The 17,335-nt window shown below is 35.0% G+C and overlaps 1 protein-coding gene and 1 long non-coding RNA gene across 6 annotated transcripts in view; one reads left to right on the top strand and one right to left on the bottom strand.

Annotated features, from left to right (window-relative positions):
- Positions 1–17,335, bottom strand: part of LOC146995341 (uncharacterized) — a 470,439-nt gene that overhangs the window by 1,030 nt on the left and 452,074 nt on the right. The gene's annotated exons all lie outside the window — the stretch shown is intronic.
- LOC118188795 (thrombospondin type-1 domain-containing protein 7B-like) overlaps positions 1–17,335 on the top strand; it is a 1,066,734-nt gene that overhangs the window by 869,818 nt on the left and 179,581 nt on the right. For all 5 annotated transcript variants that reach the window (XM_085823427.1, XM_085823425.1, XM_085823426.1 and 2 more), the window contains 4 exons: positions 293–470; positions 571–853; positions 4,359–4,496; positions 13,099–13,256. In XM_085823427.1, the coding sequence (XP_085679553.1) occupies positions 293–470; positions 571–853; positions 4,359–4,496; positions 13,099–13,256 (757 nt within the window). The remainder of the gene's footprint in view (positions 1–292; positions 471–570; positions 854–4,358; positions 4,497–13,098; positions 13,257–17,335) is intronic.

Genomic DNA, 17,335 nt, shown 5'->3' with positions numbered 1-17,335 from the left:
CAAATAATCAAAAATTCGACTTTTGCATAGTTTTTTATCAGGTTTACTTACCAAAAATGTAAATTTGCAGAAGTTTGGGTAATTGAAGTTTTACAGTACATAGAAGATCTTGGTAATAGGGATTGAATCAGATTATTTAATTCTAATTATCTTAATCATGTGAGTCTGAATTAAAAAATGTAACATTTTAGTTATTTTTTAATTAATGTTTAATTAATGTTATTTTGTTTTTTAATTAATGTTATTTTTTAATTAATAATTTTCAATTAATGTTTCCTTGTTTTGCTTTTAGGTTCATGGAGTGCGTGCGTTAACATAGAAAGATGCGGAATGGGATTGCGGACTCGAAAGGTGTGGTGCCAAGATGCTACAGGACTCATATACCCTGATTCTAATTGCGTTTCATTTGAAAAACCACCAACTGTCAAATCCTGTTTTAGAGTTTGCCAAAAGCACAAACATGATTTAAGGTACGTAACTTAAATCTCCATGTGATTCGATTTCGTCAAAGTTTAGCTCATTGTTCAACATATAACTTCGTAATTTCTTTCTGTAAATTGGTACTTTTAGATGGACGATAGGTGAGTGGTCTCCATGCATTCCTGTGAAAAGAGGACTTCCTTCTACGCCTTGCAGGCAAACCTCCATTGCCGGTGTAGCTCGTCGAACTGTCAATTGTCTCTTTAAAAGAACGCAACGCATTGTGTCGTCTGAAGCGTGTGAATACTTCTGGGACAGACCTGATTCCGAGATGCCCTGCTCACTGGATTGTCCTCAAGACTGCATCGTGAGAAAAAGAAATGTATCTTGTATTCCACCGGGATGCAAATCAAATGGACAGTGGATTGAAGAAGTAAGTGTCAACATGAAATTATTTTGTAACCCGTCCCAGCTGCTGCATTTCGTCGTCCTAGGCCATCAGTGTAGATGCTTCCAGTATACATTGTGCGCACTAATAATTTAAAGCAAAATAAACCTTTTTAGTTGTGATTGTCACTTATGGTAACAACTTATTTTATGCCCTATACGTCGCCTATGCTTGGAGTCGGCTGTGTTTCGGCTTTATATTGAACAATATAAGCCTCTATGTACCTTCTTGCACAGATCGGCAAGTATTGCAAGCAGATCTTGCTTCGCTTGTTCAAATTTCAATGAAATTTGCATGCATTGGAAAATACTTTCATTTATTCGCAGGTAAAATGCAATATTTTTTTAATTATAGCAGATTCTCTTAGTAATATCTTCTATACAAAAGGTTCTGCTTTTTATTATTGTTCGTGACAGAAATTACGAAATAATCTTTCATTCATCTACAGAGCAGTAATTTAAATAATTTAGTGCACCTATTTTATACTAATTATTAGATTTTGTGTTCCAAAAGAATGCGATTTAAGAAACTGTTAAAATTTTTATATTCTCTTATACATTATTAAAAAATAAAAGTTTGCTTTTAAAAATTTAACTCTACTATAGCATTCGTAAATAAAATAATGCTTCAGAATATGCATCTGTCCACAAAAATCCTTACCTGGCTTTCATTTTCACAACCAATGGATTTAAACGTATATTTCCAATTACAAAAATGCCCCTAAATATGATGCATATTGTTTCTATAACCAGAAGCATGACAGATGTATTATTAATAATTTTAATCCAACTCTCAAATGAACTCTCTCTCAATTTTTAACGTACGAGTATTACACTTTTATTTTACACATGCGAGTAGCATATTACGGTTTTATTCTACACGTACGATTATCACATTATTTTATTTTGAAGTACGAGTATTTTATTTTTCGTAAGTAGTATAAAGCTTTCCTAGATACAAATATAGGAGCCTGGGAGACATTTAAGTAGTTAGATTTATAGTTTTTATGAAATTAATTCTTTTTAAGTTTAAAAATTCCAAAGGCATAAATATCTGCGACATTTAAAACATTTTGTATTTGGAAGGATATGTTTTGATCAAGGGTTGTTGAAATCCTTTTGTGGACAGGATGTACAAATCAAATGATGTGTAAGTATGTGAATAATGGTAGTAATTTGTAAGATAGTACATTTATTTAGCATTGATGCCAAACAAGCTGATCGTGCGCTTCCAAGAAGCAGACATCTGATCTTTTATTTCTAAACGCAGTTTGTTTTCGTTGAACATATATTTTGTCGCCGTAGATGAAATAAAAAGGGCTATTTAGTAACACGCGGAAGAGATACAAATTTATGAGAAGGAACTTTCATGACGAGATAACTAAAATCATTATTTATAATAGACCGATTTCAGTGAAATCTTACTTTCCAACTGTGTGTATGTGTTAATGTCATTAACATACTATTTGCATTTTCCTTAACAAAGGAGCTAAATGTCCGTTGTATTATATTGGCTGCAGTTCCCATATTACAAGATTTGCAAAACTGTACTTTGGATTAGCACGTAATGTAAGAAAATCTAATCTATGTCGTGTATTAAAAAGGAATTTGTTTCCTTCAATTTTTTATGTTAAGTTTTTGAGGTAAAATGAATGTATACCTTTAAAATTATGTTTTAAATACATAACACGTATTAAACGATAACTACAAAAGTAAGCGTATATATACAGTTTTTTAGATTATATTAAATTTATATGAATATTTTCCTAAAAAAACTATATCATATACTATTTTGCTACAACTTTCAATATTTACACTTGTGGACAATTGTTAAGGACGAATGACAGTATCAGCGATAGCAATGACAAAATGGAAGGCAAGAAAATGTAAGCATAAGTGCGGGATACAATAAGACGTGTTGTGCGTATGCAAATTTTATATTGCGGAAGTTGTTCATGACGTGATAGCGCTGATAAGATATATAAAGGACTTGACGCATATTAACTGTTGTTGTTTAAAACCAAAATTTAACAGGAAAAAATCAATTGACGAATTTCAGTCTGTCTCCTGGACATCACTTAGATGATTTTATGCCTGGCCGTATTATTGGCAAGATTGAAGAAGGGCGAAATATAACAGATGATTCTAGGGAGTTTGACGTCAGCCACAGTATTGTCTGAAGTCTTTAGAAATCATTTCAAACAAATGGAATGTATATCAAATGTCACAAAGGGGGAGGTCGTGTTCGCAGTACGACGCCTGCAGAAGATAGGTACCTAGTGCTATTAATAAAAAGGAATCGTCGCAGTACAGCCACTGAGACAGCAAATGAGTTACTTTTTGCCACTGGCAAGCGAATCTCCCGAAAAACTTTATCCATCGTTTGTATCAAGGAGGATTATACGCCAGCCGTCCTGTTGTGTGCATTTCATTATCCAAACATCACCATTCCGTTCGTTTGTAATGGTGTCGTCAGCACGCAATGGGAGGAAAGACGACTGGGCTTGTGTACTGTTCTCAGATAAAAGTAACTTCAGTCTCTCTCTGATTGTGGACGACAGCCGATGTGGTCTGAGCAAACATACTGCATATATTCCAGCAAACATACATACAGAAAGGGACCGATATCCTGTAAGTAATGCCATGGAATGGGCTGGGATCATGATTAACTGCTGTACGTCTCTGTATGCGCTTCCAGCTGGGACTATGACTGACCAACGATATATTAATTTTGTTCTGCTGCTTCATGTTCACATTTTTTGTGGTGCTGACGGTGATAAATTTGTTTTCATGGACGACAACGCAACCAGTCTCTGGCCAGGAGTTTCTAGAGAGCTAGGTTATTCAAACATCGTACGGCCAGCACATTCTCTATGGGTGTTCGGGGGAAACGTCTTGTTGGTCGACAATACCCTCCAATAAACAAGGACATCCTCATCCATGCGCAGACAGAGGAATGAGATAAATTACCTCAACAGCTGTTGGGTAATGTTCAACAAAACTTAGCAGGACGTGTGGAATCTTGCATCGCCCACTATGGCCATATGCCGTAATTGACACCTTACGTCAGAATGCCTGCGGGCAATAATTGCATTTCTTTCACTTTTACGTATTCAGTACAAAATGACCATTTTGTTCCTTGAACACTCTCTAAAGCCTTCTGGATTTCAGAGCATAATAAGTTATGTTTATTGTTATGTCCTAGCATTCTGGCATTATTTTGTTTCACTTAGCTTCCAACTACACTTACTTTTTTTAGCGCTACATGTGTTTATGATCCGTCCTTAGCAACTGCCCACCAGTAACTTTTAATCCTATACATATGTGGTACACTAACTAATTAATCCCACTTGCTAACTTTTTATAATAGCATCGGTTCACAGTACCTCAAGAATTGTCGTCCTACTCTAAAGGAGACATTAAACTGTAAAATAAAATAGAAGAAATATGAATTTTTTCAAGGCATATCTGAATTTATTTTTCTTACATAGGTTACGGATGTAGTTATCGCACCGGATAGGGATGGTATGCTTTGTCCCAGTATCGATCACCGACCAGTATGCAGTCCCGATCTTCTCCCTGGATTGTGCAAAAATTCCGATAATGGAAATAGGAGGTACTTGCTCAAGGTAAGAAATTATTTTAGAACCAATTTCCAATTAATATTAGCAATGTTGTTTTAGTGGTACACTATTTTAGGGCTATGAATTTATAATCCTGATTCTTTGGTACAGAAAATACGGATAACTGCAACTAAAAATACTGCGCAAAAATATAATTCGAGCTCACGAAATGTTTATTATTTTTTATTTTGACCTTTTATGCTTTAAGAGGCGACTATTGATTTATTATAATTTAAGAGGCGACTGTTGATTTATAAGAATGATAATCAAAACACAATTTCCATTTTATTTGTTTAAACTTTTAAACTTTTAAAACCATTTTATTTGTTTAAACCATTTTATTTGTAAGAATAACATTCTTCAACAGTTTTAAGAAATTGTGCTGGTATGTTTCTTGAGTTATTAAGTTAGCATTAACAAAAAAAAAAAAAAAAAATTGAAAATTGAAGCTCTTTAGGGCTTTTATAGCCTTTCCTACCTATAGGAACTTTGATTTGGCGGAAACGTTGGAAATCAACTAACCTCAGAGCAGTAAAATTGGTTAGGTCTTTCTGAAGCAGACTGGCTCTAAAGGGCTGCCATTGGACTGGATCACGTGAATGTTGCAAAAACGGTGTCCGTGTTTTAAGGAAATACATTAATAGGGAAAAAGGCATATGATTAAATGGAATTGTACATTCAAAAGGATAATAAATAAATAAATAGGTATTTAAAACACTTATACTACAGATAAGTTCGTAAAGTCTACGCCACATAGGAAACATAAACTTCTGAAAAGATCTTTTGAAGACTTATCTTCTAACCTTGTGAAACTAAACAGAGATCAGAAAAAGAGGGTATAAGACCCTTTATTCAATCGTAAAATTAACAAATGACCTAACTTGGGTTAAAAGGAGCCAACACTTCTAAATACATATCAAATAGTAATTTCAAGGTGCATAGGTTAGCCTAACGGCTCACAGAATACTCTAACGCGCTGGAGGAGCTCGGGTCTAAAGTAACCGGCGAGATAAGCTTAAAGGAAAGAACACATTAATGCTGCTAACGCAAGTCGCGAATAATCACAGCACAATGTGGCTTAGAGTAGGCAGACATGCTATCGAAACTAACTTCCCAGACTATTGCTTAAATAGCACTTCATTCTACCTTAATCTGAATAAACTCTCGTTATCTCATTTAGTTTGCATTCTGGCATGAATTTTCAACTTAAAATGAACTATTAGTTAAAAATAAATAGATAAACCTTACAATTTTTCTATTGCAAGTTACAATGAATTAACGTTTGAGGTGTTTAAGTATAAATAATAACTTTTGTAATACCTAGAGGGATGTTGTTTTCCGATTTGATAAAATTATGTCCAAAATTGAAAGCTGGTTTTGCCAAATGATGATAAATGAGATTTTGCGAAATATTACGAAATTTTCCAGCTGGATTGAGCATCATGTTATATCACAAATATAATTTTTTAAATTTTATAGACGGTATATATGTCAGTAAGTGTAGAATAGAGATGCATCACAGTAAGTGTGGAATCAAATTATAAAGTTTGGATTATGGAACCGAAGCTCATGCATCTGAAGTATAATTCTTTATCAATACACTGCACCTTGTCTTTCTGACGTCTATAATTGCAGCGATTCTGCTTGAAAATGGTTGATTAAAAACCTTGTTGTAACCTGAAAAGTGTTTTTTAATTATTCCTCTTGCAAAATAATGACTATGCTGGGGAGAAAAGAAATTTTTTCAAGTTTTTCTTCTAGCATACTTACGAGAGGCTCAGTGCTGCTGGGATCAGGAAATTGTGCAGTACGTGCAACATGCTCAAGCTCACTTTCACATTCTTTCAAAACACCTAAGACTTATTTCGCGGTGTAAACTGATACCTTGTCATCCTGATATATAGCACTTTCTTTGGGGTACAAAGTTTGAAAACTGAGTATGTTTTATCCATCGATAAGCTTTGATAGTAAGATAACCGTTAAGAACAATTAACGTTCCCGAAGCCTTCCATGATATTGCGGCTCAAACTCTTACGACTCAGTATCCAATACTTCAATCTGGATATGACACATTCGAAATGATGTACTTCTGAAGGAGTACGCATAAACTTTTTCTCGAATTGTTTAAGACTTTAATAATCCAGTACTTCAATCTGGATATGACACAGTCGAAATGATGTACTTCTGAAGGAGTGCGCATAAATTTTTCTTCGAATTGTTTAAGACTTTATAGCGCAACTGTGGTGTGTCTGTGCCTCGTGCTTCTGACAACTCAGGCATAGTCGCTGTTTATCAATGGCTATCCTACGGCTGCTGGTCCGTGAATATTAATCTTGTAAGTTCCTAGACCAGCCAGACGATTATCAATAATTTGTTCTCTTTTGAACTCCTATATACTAATTTCCATTTATATCATGTAACTCTCCATTTTAATCGGTACTTCTGATTTCGCTCACAATCAAACTTTTACACTCTTTTTCTGTTGTTAAATTGTAATTTCTCCAGGATTCCCAAATGAAAGAGCATGTTCTGGCTTGATAATTGTAGTGTTACTTTTGGCAAGTGTTTCAGTTTCATTATCTAGTCTTTGAGTAGTAGTTATTATTCAATTAAAAAATAATTAATTTTGTTACACTGCTAAGAAATACATTACTATAATTTATACGATAAGTAAAACATTTTCACCCCTATTCTGACAGTCTCCTTTTTAGGTCTAGAAGTGCTTTTCTTTGAAAAGTTTGCAAAATAAAAATATAAATCAATCTTTTGTTCATTACTACATTGTTTTCTTAATGGTATTCTTTTGTTTCTGGTGAGAATTGTACGTTTTTCAAATGTGTTTCTGTAATATGATGAAGCAAACTCAGATATGAATATGCTTTCTCTAAACGCTTAAATCTGTCATTGATTTAACGCAATATTTCATGGAACTATTGTCTTTGCAAGAAGTTTCAGCATTATTTTTCAGTCCGTTTTAGAGTTACTTTTTTTCTTTCCTTCATTCTGTTTCTTACCTGAGTGTTTTAAACAAAGATCTCAGAACCTCATCACGCCAGTTAAGTCCCTGTAACCAGCATGTTCAGGTGTACGAATGGCAAGGCTCTGTATGCTTTCTTCCTTCTCTTCTATTATTTATCGCAGCTTTTTTTTTTCTCTACCAGCACAACCATTTAATTAAATTTCTTTTCCATTAATAAAACTGATGGGAATTTCAGCATACGCTGAGAACAAAAGAACGAGAAAAACGCTTCAAAAAACGTGCGAAACCATTCGTTGGTAGCTGATTACCGAGTTAATTAGAAGAAGGATTCTATCTAATTACCAGTAGCAAAGATATTACTGCAGATCAACGTTCTACCTATCATCTTTTTTTTCTTTGTGGTGGGCTTTTGGCAGTAGGGTAACTAAGCTTTTTTTTAATGATTAAATGGTTTAAAAACTAATCGCATTTCTTCGTTTTTTTTCCTCGGAATATGTGCCATTTAGAAAAAAGCATTTAGAAAGCAATTATTTTTTTATGAACTGGGATAGCAGTTTGTTTTGTCTTTAATTTTTGACAATATGGAATTGTAAAGTATGAAATGACAATCTCGAATTTATTACTCCAGCGTTTCTTCGTCGGGTGTTCGACACCTCCTCTTGTGGTTCTCTTAGATTTCTAAAACATAAAATTCAAATGAATTGCCTATATCTCACTATAGCTGAAATTCTTAGAGTTTGGAACATGGTAATTATATATAGATATAGATATGTATGGAATAAAAATTTTTAAATCAACTTGATAATTTAATTTAGTAATAGTCTGTTAATTCATCATTTTTTATTTGGGCATATCCTCTCTCTATTCTAAAATCGTAAGAACCTTTTTGGACTACGTCATTTCTAGATCATTCTATGTCACATGTCTTGCGTAAAGCTGATGACGTAGCTAATTCGGTACTTGAACTCAGAATTTTGAGAGTTGAAACTTTTCTAACCGAAACTAAAACCTTCTCTTGGTGAGCTTTCATATTGGATAACTGCGCACTTTTACTGTACCTCTCCCGCCGATTGGACACTGTTTTTCTGTGCTATCTCCCTATCGCAACAGTATCAAATATGTAAATCTTATGTAATGTAAATAAGTATATTGTGGCTAAAAATGTCAATCTTAGTAAAAATGATGATTTAATCTGGCTCGATTGCCAAGTTTGCTGTTTATTATGGGTTCAACATTTTAGCATTCTACGCAATCAGAAGTCTTCCTTTTCAATGTGGATCTACGCTGTATGCTATCTAAGTGCTGCGCCATCAGTATTTCTGCGTCTCAGTATTCCTACATCAGTACTTTTAAATTTATTTTTATTACATATGTATATTTCCACGACTAACATTTTGTGAAATATATTATCGACTTTTCTAACTACGGACTTCGCACTCTTGCAACAATTTTTTAAGAATTTGAAGCGATATTACTATGGTACTTCTTGCCAGCGTACATCTAAATGTAGAACAGTTATCCAGGACTCGGCAGGTTGATCCATCGCATTAATATGAGTACCAATACTTATTTAATTTTAAAATTATAAGATAAGAAATGTCTAAAATGCCTTGAAGTATAAGAAATATATGTAATTTTTTTTTTCTAGCGATGTAAAATCGATTGGATCTTAATTAATTCTATTTTAAAAATATAAGTACACTGATAAATCTTACTTTCAAAGGGACAAGAGTAAAGTGGTCCGTAGAACGTTTTAATTCATAAAAGTGATTCGCACGTGAGAAAAAATTAAGTGCTTTAAAAACTGCTGATAGAGATCATGAGAAACAGAGAAGTCTTGTTTGAGTTGTAATTATGGTTAGCTTTCTAGGCTTTTACATGCATTCTATTTCGGTTAAAGGACCATGGTTTACTGTGACTCAGTGAAAGAGAAAATCTATACTGCAGATTAAATGAAAAACCTTATTTAGAACAGCATATTATTCAAATGAGACATAATATAATAATAATAATAATAATAATGCTCGCTCTAGATATTTAGAGATTTAGAGCCTAAAAGAGTTATAACCTTTAAACCCAAATCCTGAACATGAATCTCATCTTTCAAAGATTTAAATACAAAAACGCTTATCAAATGTTTCCCTCTGTTAAGAATTTACTTCTTAGAGATACTGTTAAATGCGTACTCTTAAAGATAATGTTAAATGGCTGCTTAAAAATAGAGTAAAATATTGACAGTAAATTTATTCTTTCTTTTAGATGTTAGAATTGATAATACCGTGAAACCTATCATCTTAACCAACTTCCTAAGAAAAACAAATTTAAAAGGGACCAATATTTCTCAAATCGTAATTATATAATTGATTTGAACATCCCCATTAGCCAAGCTCTCTAAATTATTCACCTCTACAGAGGAGCAAAATCACCTCGAAATTGTGGGAAGCTGTGTTTGGGAATCTTTTACTTTATTTTTATTGTACAGCATTTTGTTAAAAAGTCCAATAAAATAGATAATTTTCTGAAAATAATTCCTAAGGAAAAATTAATAAAAATATTTGATATACAAATTTAATACGAATACTTCATTTGTAACTTATTATTTGCTTTTAAAGAGATTCGAGTAAACATTTTATATGCGATTTATGTATATTAAAAAAGATACTAAATGTATTACGCTATCAGTACAATCATTTAGTTATTTTTTTGTCTTTGAAATTGTACGAGAATTAACCAATCAAACAACAGTGATTTTTCATTGCTGTATCATGTCTTTAGATTAAGATTAAAGTGCAGGATCCCTTACTTTTATATTTAAGAAAAAGAGAATTGCTCTGTAAATGCTTATAATGAAATATTTTTTAATACTGGAAATATTTTGGTGGGTGCGATTTATCAATTAATTCTGTAGTATTTATGTGTGTGAAGTATATATATCGCATCATAATCCTTTATCGTTCTTTATTATCTGTTAGTACGTTGTATGTTATTATTATTATTATTATTATTATTATTATTATTATTATTATTATTATTATTATTATTATTATTATTATTATTGTGTCTTTTATTTATTATTTCTCATTTTCACGTATTTGATAGATCTTGAAATAATACTAGAGCAGTGCTGCAGAGAATAAATGTTTAAGACCTACATGAATCCTAAATAGAAATTAAATGCTGTTTAGTACGCAACCTTGCTCCCCCTATCATCATTTTTTCCACTGACCCTGATAATTTTTAGTTGAACCCGACCGTTTTTCTTGAGCAGTTGTTGGAAACTCAGAAAAATATTAATACCACATAATGCCTTCACATTTCTACTACTACTTTTTAGTCACTTATATTGTAGACACTTAGGTTATTTTGAAGCAGGAAACATTAAAAATTACCAATGCCCTCGCCAGGACTCGAACCTGGACCTCTCGAATACGCGCCAAGTGTGCTACCGTTACAGCACAAAGGCATGCTGGAAGGAGGGAGAAAATACCTTTTATATACTATACATAGTTCAGAAATACCAATTTGATATAAATGGGGATTTTGAAAGTTATGAGAAATTTAAACAAGTAGCTGAAGAAATTATAATGAGAATTAATCAGAATAGAGAAGCTAGAATAGAGAATCAGAAGAAGAATAGAGTAGAGAATTTTGATTTGATTGAATAATTTGATGGAACATGGTTGGTTCGCTGTTCTCCATTATTGTTTGATGGGTTGGCCCCTGTTATGGCCTGATGGCTGAACTTGTTTCAGCTCGGGGGGAAGCGGGCGTTCCCTCCCTTAAAACAACAACAACAACCTTTTATACTCCCCCTTTTAAGCGACTGGGGATTAGGGGACCCAGTCTTCAGATCTTGGTGGTGACGAATTATTGTTCACCGCCTTTCAGCTCGGGTGCCACTATAGAGTGATTTTTTTTTTTTTCCACATGAAAAATGTGCAATGCCCTCACCAGGTCTCAAATCTGGACCTCTCGAATACCGCCGAGTGTGCTACCGTTACATACAAAGTCAAGCTGGATGGCGGGAGAAAATACCTGATAATATCGCTGCGGGTCATCTGTTTAGGAGTTAAATTCAACGACACTTTCATCAAAACTAGTTTTTTGAGGAATATTTCCATAAAACTTCAGTTTTACGTTTATAGTTATAGTATTTTATAACTTTTTTATTAAATTTTCGTTATTCGGAACATAATTAGAAAACATTATCTTAAAAATATCCCGTGTTCTTTTACTCGTTACTATGCTGCAGAGATATGGCATTGGATGCTTTAATTAAAAACCGAATAACTGGTATCTGGTCACCACAGTTTTTTTTTTAAACTGTCACATTTTCGAATCACTACAAGTGTTGCCGCAAAAGTTGGCAAAAATTATTGACATGTTCACTTAATAATTTTTTTTCAGTTATCTTTCTCTTAATTTACTCATGATGCGTTTACGCAATTAAAATAATATAATACTGTGAAATATTTTGGTTGACATATCCTTATTCATGCTCAGATAGAACGGTTAACCAGTTATTGCTGATTAATGTTGATTGGCTAGTGTGGAAATGACCCTGTTCCTCACTCTCAACCAAATATGTGAAAAATTTGTGTAGGCTAATATATAGTATTTTTGAGTCACTTGTTGGGATTTTATTTATCAAGTACTCGACTGTTTTATTATCCATGTGACTGGATTATTAATTATCTCATTGACTCGAAACGAATGAATGAGCCGTACTGTACTACACAGGAAGTTGATAAAATTGTAGAATAAAACGTTGAACATAAATAGATTCACGGGAAAAAAAATTCCATCGCTGATGATTGCGGAATAAAATAACGACATCGCTGACGATTACTGAATCGTTTTATTTACAATTTGCGAAGTAGGTTAACGCGTAAATTTAGCACCTTCTCCCGTGCTTGCTGTCAAGGTGTAAGCGAAGAGCAGGTTCAGTTAAGAAACTGGAAAATTCTTGATTCAAATTCCGGCGATAGCATAATTAATGGTCCTCGTTTCGTGCTTGCGAAATTTCAATTCATTCTTCAGTGGCACCCGAACTAAAATATGCAAGCGAAATGAACGAAAACTCCTTGCCCTTGGATTTCCTCGAACATACCTCGTGCTCCTCCTTATTTTCGCTTTAAGTGGGAGAGAATCTGAGAGGAATAATTCATAACATTTCTCCCATATCTGCCTTCTTGCCTAAATGACTAAAACTTGATCGAACTGTAAAATACACATCTTGCATCCCGGCTCGAGTACAATTGATTGTTTTACATTTTTGGTATCTGCAAACTTTAAAGTTTCCATAAGTATACTATTAGTTGTAGGCACATTATTTTTAAGCACAGATTTCAAGGAATCTTGCATATGTTTCTAGGATTTCCATTAGAAATAAAAATTAAAGAGATCGATGTATGATAATGGTTTTAAAATGCATGGTCAAATCATGCATAAAAAAATCAAATTTATAACACAAACTTTTAAAGTTCAAATTACGTGTCACGTACTAAAATAACTTGATCCTTCAACCAACCACATCGAGTTCTCCTTCTTACAAGAGAGTTCATGTCCTGCTTTCCTTCATATATAGTCAAATAATGCTTAGTCCTGTTCTGGTTCTGTCCCACACAGATCAGTGAATGGAGTCCTTGTCAGGTGCCTGATAACGTCAATGCAAACCGGATTTCATGGGTGGAAGAGGAAATCCAAATAGCACTTCACCCTCTCATTGGATTGAGCCGGAGGAATCTCACCTGCATCACAGAGGATGGAGAAGTCACGGATATCAGGTAAAACATTTATTGTTAATTGGCTTAATATTGCTGGTGACATGTACAACCGCCTGCACCGCGGTAATCATATTCAACTATCTGAGAAACTGTGTTAGTTTGTATTAAACTTCTCTTCTAGTACTCACTAGCTTTTTATATTAGATAGCAGTGTTCACGTAAAACGAAATAGTGTTAAATAAGTGACAGAAACTTAACCATAGTATCCAGAATAGGGTATGTAATTATTTATTAGCACTTATTATAGAGTTCTTGTATCTCAGTGAATGTGAAATTATCGTCTCATATTTTCTAGCTTTTCTCAAAATGCCGCATTTCTTCGATTCTAAGGCGTTTTTAAAGCAACATCTTCATTCGAAAACTGTTTTGAATTAAATTATGTTTTGCGAATATCTGTATGGGGTTTACCTTTATCTGATAAAGGTTAAATAGTTCCAAACCACTAACAAACGCAAAGCGAATTATCGCTATGTCTAAAGTAACTATAAACCATGAAAAGGTTTTAATAAGCTTTTCTCTTAAACAGAAATTTGAACATAAATACACTTTCTTGTGCTAATATATCGACTACAATTCGTAGTGATATTACTAAAGTAACAGTGAATTTTAATTTGAAACGTAAAATAGTAGGCAAAGACTAAATAATTAAATTGTAATCTAAACTGACTCAGAAATTTAAACTGACGGGTATCAAATTCAAAATTCGGCAACGATAACTCTAAGCCGAATAATTACGACTTATCAGAGCTGGAAGAAACTAATGGAACATTTCAGCAAAAGGCAGAAACGCACACAATCCGAAAGCCTCAGTTTAATTATTAATTTATCTAATTTGCATTCTGATGAAATAACAGAAAGCAGAAGTTATGGTGAAAGCTGAAATTATAAAGAACTTGTTAATGTAAATAACATTAGGATAACTGGAAGCAGAAGAGATGAAAAATGAGCAGCGCCCTCACCGGGAATCGAACCACGGACCTCCGGAATAGGCGCCCAGCGGGCTGACCACTACACTACGAAGGCATGCTAAGAAGGCGAGAGAAATACTTTATATACTCCCTCTTTTAAAGGGCGACTGAGGTTTTTAGGGTACCCCATCGCCAAATCCTGGGTGTGGAGAATTATCATCCACCAACCTTTTAGTTCGGGTGCCGCTGTAGAGTCATTAGGTTATTTCGAGGCAGAAGATATATGGTCACTTTACTTAACCTGTTCCGCCAAACTGAGTTAATGGCACTACAGGGTTAGGAAGTTATCCTATTCATTGCTAGCAATCTGACGGTTAGGCCGCCTTTCTACATTTTACTTTAATCTGTAGTTTCTTGGATATAATTATTTTCATTCACTTGCTTCATTATCTCTAAGATGCCCTTGTTGCAGTAATAGTCCGTGAACAGTCTATTCACAGGATATGTGATGTAGTCGGAAGGAAAGAACTGCTGTCGAAGGTGCTCTGTCAGAGGGCAGGAGAGCAGGTAATGAAGTGCGTCCGCGTCTTCCCCGCGAAAACCGCAAGAACAGTTGACGTCCCGTCTGAGGAAACGTCTGTAATACGCTGGGAATTTCCCGTGGTTGGTACAGGCTTGGAGGAAGAGTCGGTTGCATTTCAGCCTCTTGAGAGAAGGTATTGGGAAGATGTTGTAAGTAAATCTTCCTGTCTCTTCTTCCTGCCATCGTGATGCCCATGTCTCTTGAAATGCTGTCTTGAGGAGCCTTTTTGCAACTTCTGCGGAAAGCGGAACTTCCTTGTCAATTTCTGGTTTAAGAGCTGCAGTCTTAGCTAGTTCATCCGCTCGTTCATTGCCTTTCTGCCCGGTATGTCCTTTTATCCAGTTGATCTTTAAAGGTATGGAAGAGCCTAACGTCAAGAAGATCTCTCTAAGTGCTGCCGTGTGTGGATGTTTTGGAGGAAAGGAATTCAGCGCATTCAGAACGCTCATGCTATCTGTGAAGAATGAAGTGTGAGCTGCTGGTTGTGTACCTAACCATAGTGCTGCTTCTTTGAGTGCTAGGGACTCGGCTTGGAAGACTGAAGCATGATCGCTTAGACGGAATTGTGCTTGATAAATTTCTTCATTGTTCGAAAAGACCGTGAACGCTGCCCCTACTCGTCCTGAAATTATGAGCAAAGGCCTCGCCTGGAATCGAACCACGGACCTCTGGAATACGCGCCCAGCGTGCTGACCACTGCACTGCGAAGGCATGCTAAGAAGACGAGAGAAATACTTTATAACATTACAACTAAATTAAATAGATACTATTGTTAATATTGTTTTAATAAATCCACGGCGATTATTAAAAAGATGTTTGCAAGAAGAGTAAACTCGTAGTTATCGGGGCTTGCCTAAAAACTTTCACTAACTATTAGACTAACTTTCACTAACTATGGGACATACCGTCACCATCGAGTTCTATATCGATGGTGACGGTATGTACCATTTACTGATCATCATAAAGTCGCCAAAAGTAGCCAAATCCCGTGTGCACCGGATACTAGGATTAAACCAAAATTATTATTGAACTAAAATTTTACGTATTATAATTTTATTGTTCAACGCTAATATTGTATTTTGTATGTTTCAAAATTATATATCTCATGTTTTGCTACTCTAATGCTTTTCTCTCAAAAAGGCTTCTCTATCGCTTTGCCTTTTTCTTTTGAAAGGAGAGAATGTGTAAGATAAAAAATATAAAAGCAAACTTCTAAATTTAATTCACTATAACCTCTTTTATTTTCTATTTCATTTGGGAACTTTATCTACCTGTCCTAAAAATAGCGCTTAAGTCTAAACTGCGTCATTCAAATTAATCATGCGATCTTATGTAACCCTTAATGCAGATGCCTCTTGACCAATCACCGAATTGTAAACCAAAACTAAAAAACTGAATTTTTTAACTCCCTTCCTTTTTTCTATGAATTGATGCGTCATTTATGCTTAAGTTTTCCTCCTGGCCAGAAACTTTGCGGCTCTTTTCTTTGTTCAAGGAATATGTGCTAATCTAACAAAAATGTAGAGCGCATAAGACGCTCGTCCGTATGTGAACCAAATATTGCGAATCAGGCTTCGCTACTCATCTATTACGCCACCGCCAAGCTCCAAACCATTCATTTTATACCATGAGACTTTTAGTCGGACACGATGTGTACCTGCTGCCTAGAACTCCAATGGAAAAAGTATCTGCAAGTTCATCGTTCCTAAAGTTAGATATCATCGATGCAAATTCTTCAGAAAAAGTGCGTGAAACTAACTCCCAATGCAGTGCTTCCAAAATTTTTGCTTTCATTAGATGTACCGGGTGATCAAAAAGTCAGTATAAATTTGAAAACTTAATAAATCACGGAATAATGTAGATAGAGAGGTAAAAATTGATACACATACTTAGAATGACATGGGGTTTTATTAGAAAAGCAATAATCTGATCAGAAAAGCAATAATTAGCATAACAAATTAAGACAAAGCAAAGATGATGTTCTTTACAGGAAATGCTCAATATGTTCACCATCATTCCTTAACAATAGCTGTAGTCGAGGAATAATGTTGTGAACAGCAATGTAAAGCATGTCCGGAGTTATGGTGAGGCATTGGCGTCGGATGTTGTCTTTCAGCATCCCTAGAGATGTCGGTCTATCACGATACACTTGCGACTTCAGGTAACCCCAAAGCCAATAATCGCACGGACTGAGGTCTGGGGACCTGGGAGGCCAAGCATGACGAAAGTGGCGCCTGAGCACACGATCATCACCAAACGACGCGCGCAAGAGATCTTTCACGCGTCTAGCAGTATGGAGTGGAGCGCCATCCTGCATAAAAATCGTACGTTCCAGCAGGTGTTTATCAGCCAGGCTGGGGACGATGCGATTCTGTAACATATCGGCGTACCTCTCACCCGTCATGGTTGCAGTTACAAACCCAGAATCACGCATTTCCTCGAAGAAAAAAGGCCCGATAACAGTAGATGTGGTAAATCCAACCCATACCGTGACTTTCTCGTCGTGCAATGGAGTTTCCACGACAGTTCTAGGGTTTTCGGTAGCCCAAATTCTGCAGTTGTGGGCGTTGACAGACCCTCGGAGTGTG

Source organism: Stegodyphus dumicola, chromosome 9, assembly GCF_044657685.1.
Source record: "Stegodyphus dumicola isolate Sdum_Otavi_A_Nest chromosome 9, ASM4465768v1".
In the NCBI taxonomy this organism is placed as follows: domain Eukaryota; kingdom Metazoa; phylum Arthropoda; class Arachnida; order Araneae; family Eresidae; genus Stegodyphus; species Stegodyphus dumicola.
The sequence above is the reverse complement of the archived record's forward strand: the minus strand, read 5'-3'. Positions and strand labels throughout refer to the sequence as shown.